The 3,503-nt window shown below is 59.3% G+C and overlaps 1 protein-coding gene across 1 annotated transcript in view; it reads left to right on the top strand.

Annotated features, from left to right (window-relative positions):
- VPS37D (vacuolar protein sorting 37 homolog D (S. cerevisiae)) overlaps positions 1-3,048 on the top strand; it is a 3,730-nt gene extending 682 nt beyond the window's left edge. Inside the window, exons 2-6 of the mRNA XM_009888899.1 lie at positions 675-846; positions 1,198-1,280; positions 1,462-1,596; positions 2,587-2,642; positions 3,033-3,048. Of these exons, the coding sequence (XP_009887201.1) occupies positions 675-846; positions 1,198-1,280; positions 1,462-1,596; positions 2,587-2,642; positions 3,033-3,048 (462 nt within the window). The remainder of the gene's footprint in view (positions 1-674; positions 847-1,197; positions 1,281-1,461; positions 1,597-2,586; positions 2,643-3,032) is intronic.
- The last annotated feature ends 455 nt before the right edge of the window (positions 3,049-3,503 follow it).

The following is a 3,503-nucleotide window of genomic DNA, read 5'->3' as shown; positions in this document are numbered from 1 at the left end:
CCTGGGGCTCCTGGTGCTGCTCGGGGTTTCAGCAGCCATCGCCTGCCAAGCAGCCGCGGGTCACCAAAACCCAGAGTGGGGCCACAGCTGCTGCCCCCGCTGCTGTCACTGTCCCGAAATCCGGGGGAGGCTGGGAGGCCCTGACCCCCTCCCCATGCCTTCCATGCCTGGCTTCGTTCCCTGCGGCTGGGATGAGCTCCGAGTGCTCCCCGGCTCCAGCAGTTCCTGTGGGAATGGGATCAGGTTATTTTGAAATCATTCTCAGCCTGATTTCAGCATATTTCCCCAGAGCCTCTCAAAGTGCAGCCCAGCACCACGCTCTGCTTCCCACTCTGCATGGGCGGAAGATGTGTGCAGCGGGAGTGGGTGTGCGTCTCTCTCCTGACATCCTTGTTAGCTAAGGAGTCCTTTCCTCTGCAAAGGGGGCTGGGTAGCCAGCTGCGGGGTTGGCCACATTCAGGGTAAGCTGCCCTGTACCATGGGTAGCCCAGGTCCAGCCGTTGCATCCCTCCCAGGATGCACCCCCTTTTCAGGCAGAGCAGAGGGATGGGGACAGTATACAGGAGGAGAGGGTTTGCCCCTGGATGGAGACGGACCCCCTCCCAGCAGGTCTGACTGGTTCTGCCCATTTCTCTCAGTGCTGACACACCCCACCCCCATTCCCCTTCCCACAGTTTCAGGGTCTGCAGCTGGAGAGGGAGATGTGTTTGGCGTCAAACTGCACCCTGGCCAGGGTGAACCTGTCTCTGCGCCCGCAGCTGGAGGACGGGAAGGCTTCCCTAGCCATCAAGTACCAGGAGCTGCAGGAGATACGAGAGACATGTTGGGACAAGCAGCAGCGCCTGGGTGAGTGGTGCGCAGCCAATGGGACAAGGCAAAACCCAGCACAGCCAGAGCAACCCACATTAATACCAAGGCCTGGTTGGGCTCAGCACCCTCAAACCTGCCAGGGAAATGGCCCGGCCATGATCAGGAGCAGTGGGGGGTGTTACTGCCTGTGACATATCCAGCCTTCAGCTGGCACTGATGCCATGGTGGGATGCAGACCTTGGTGTGCAGGTGGCTCCAGGGACATGTTTGGGGGTTTCACTTCAAGGGTGGGGGGAGCTGATGCTTGGGGCTGGGAAAGACTGCAGCCCCAGCTGTGGGAGCATCTGGGGGGAGATTTGTTGGCAGCCCCATCCCCTCCCGACACAGAGGCATACCTGGAGAAGTGGAGCCCTCAGAGCGCCCTGGATCACCTCCAAGCCAAGCTTGATGCTTCTGAGGCAGAGTCGGAGGTGAGTCAGGCAAGACCCCTGTGCTGCCAAGCCTTCCTCACCTGGGCCCTGGACTCCTCTCCATGCCCTCCTGGCATGCCAGACCCTGGAGAAGAGGCCGGGGGGGAGCTCAGCCATCTGGGCTCCCTCCATGGTCCCATGGCTCTGTTGGCTTGACGCTGTCCCACCGCCTATCTCACAGGCACAGATAGAGCAGTTCCTGGCCCAGGACCTGCCCCTCGATTCCTTTCTGGAGTCCTTCTGCCAGAGCCGCACACGGTCCCATGTGTGCCGGACGCAGCTGGAGAAACTTCAGGAGCTGCTGCAGAAGGGCCAGGTGGGCAGGGCCCCTGCAGGGCACCCAGGTGACCTGGCTAGCCCAGCACCAGCCCGCCTTGCCCCATTGCAGAGTGGAGTAGCCCCCAAAGCCTTTGATCTCTCCTACGGCTTTGTGCCCGCATTTCTCATCCCCTCAGAGGCCGTTGTGCCCTTTGCCATACCGGCTGCACCTCCCAGACACCATCTCCCAGCCTTGGGACACCAGCCAGCTCCTCCCTGTTCTGAAATCCCCAGCCCAGGCTCGCCCCTGCACCTCATCGGACACATCCCCCTGCTCAGCCCCCAGCCCTTCCGCAGGCAGCAGCGGCTGCCACAACACAAGCAGGAGTCACTGGCAGCAGTGCAGGGACAGGGCATGTCCCCACATCTGGCCCTGTGCCTCCACAGGGGCTGTGCAAGAACGCCCTGGCCAGGGAGCATGTGGGGGTGGGTGCATGGTGTAGGCACAGCTCCGAGGGGCTGTGGTGTCTGTTGGGAAGGCACGGGGGTGGATGCTCACAGGGGGATGGAGATGCTTGGCCAGGGTCGGGATGCGGCGGGTGCCGTGGCAGCGGCTCCTGCGCTTGGGAAGCTGCTGGGGGAGGAGATCTCTGCATCCCTCAGCAAGAGGAACAGTGACAGGAGGTGGGGGCGGGTGGTTTGTCAGGATGTCAGTGGGTTCACTTGGGTGGGAGATAGCAGGGAAGAGGGCCCAGGAGCACTGGGTGCCATGTGCTTTCTAAATAAAGGCTCTTTTCCATGCTCTGTGTTACACCCTTGGCTCTGGCTATGAACGGAAGGATGAGACAGGCAGAGGGGAAGTGGTTGTGGGGGAACACTTGCCAGGCTTGGAGATGACTGGCAGTCAAGGAGGGTCCTCCAGCCTGGGTAGCCCCCAGGTGTTGCACCTGCACTTGGCTCAGCCCATCAACACCCTGGGGAAGGCAAGAGCCCCTACAAGGGGCAGGGGGGAGCAGAGAGCCCAGTGAGTGAGTTTCCCCCCAGGCAGGTGTCAGGGACCATCTCCCAGCAGTTTGGCCTCGACCCCCATGGTGAAGACTTATGGTAACCAGAGATGCCTTGTGCCATCAGCCAAGCGCTGACCCCCATGAAGGGTTATACCCCACAGCCAGCTGGGCTCGCTCAAGGTTCCACAGCAGATGGTCTCGTCAGCCTCTGTGCAGTGTTTTTAGTACCCATTCCCCATCCACTTGCACTAGCCCTGACTTCAGCCACCACTGGAAAAGGCAGCAGGAGGCCTGAACTCACCCTGTTTCATCCTGTGCTCCTCTTTTGCTTTCCTTAATTTCATGCAATGGATGGTGAGACAGCACTGGAGGCAATAGGCCTAGTTCCTCCAGCTGCAGCACCTGGGGTACTTCTTCCCTGCTCTGGGGTGTCTCTTGTGCTGTTTCTAGCTTTTGATTTGATTTCAGACTCCTCTTGTTCTTTCAGCCCCGTCTGGTGGTAGCGTTTTTTACTTCTTTCCCAGTTGCCTGCCCACCCTGCAGCTTGGCACTGTTATGTAGAGTGCTTAGAAATCATCCAAAGCAGCTAGAGGCTCTGGCTCTGACTACAAAGCACCCCAAAATATGGACTGTTGGCTTGCAGTGTCTGATCAGCCCACGACCACTGCGGATACCTCACCAAACTCCAGCCCTCACTTGTGGGACTGGAGCCACTAATCCAGTATAACCAGTTAAAACAGGTTTAAGACTAGGATGAATCGGGGACCAGCCACTGTGTCTTTATTGGCAGGCGAGGAGATGCTAGTTACTGGAAACCTCACAGGGCTTCACGGACCACCTTCTGATTTCCTGGGTCCCATCAGGCTCAGTTTGGGCTCAGCATGTCAACAAAAGGTGCCAGTACATGCCTGATTGCCACAGTCAGGCTCTTCAGTTTGCCATGTCCCAGGAGGAAGGA

The sequence above is a fragment of the Charadrius vociferus genome, unplaced genomic scaffold (genome assembly GCF_000708025.1).
Source record: "Charadrius vociferus isolate BGI_N301 unplaced genomic scaffold, ASM70802v2 scaffold636, whole genome shotgun sequence".
NCBI classification, from domain to species: domain Eukaryota; kingdom Metazoa; phylum Chordata; class Aves; order Charadriiformes; family Charadriidae; genus Charadrius; species Charadrius vociferus.
The sequence above is the reverse complement of the archived record's forward strand: the minus strand, read 5'-3'. Positions and strand labels throughout refer to the sequence as shown.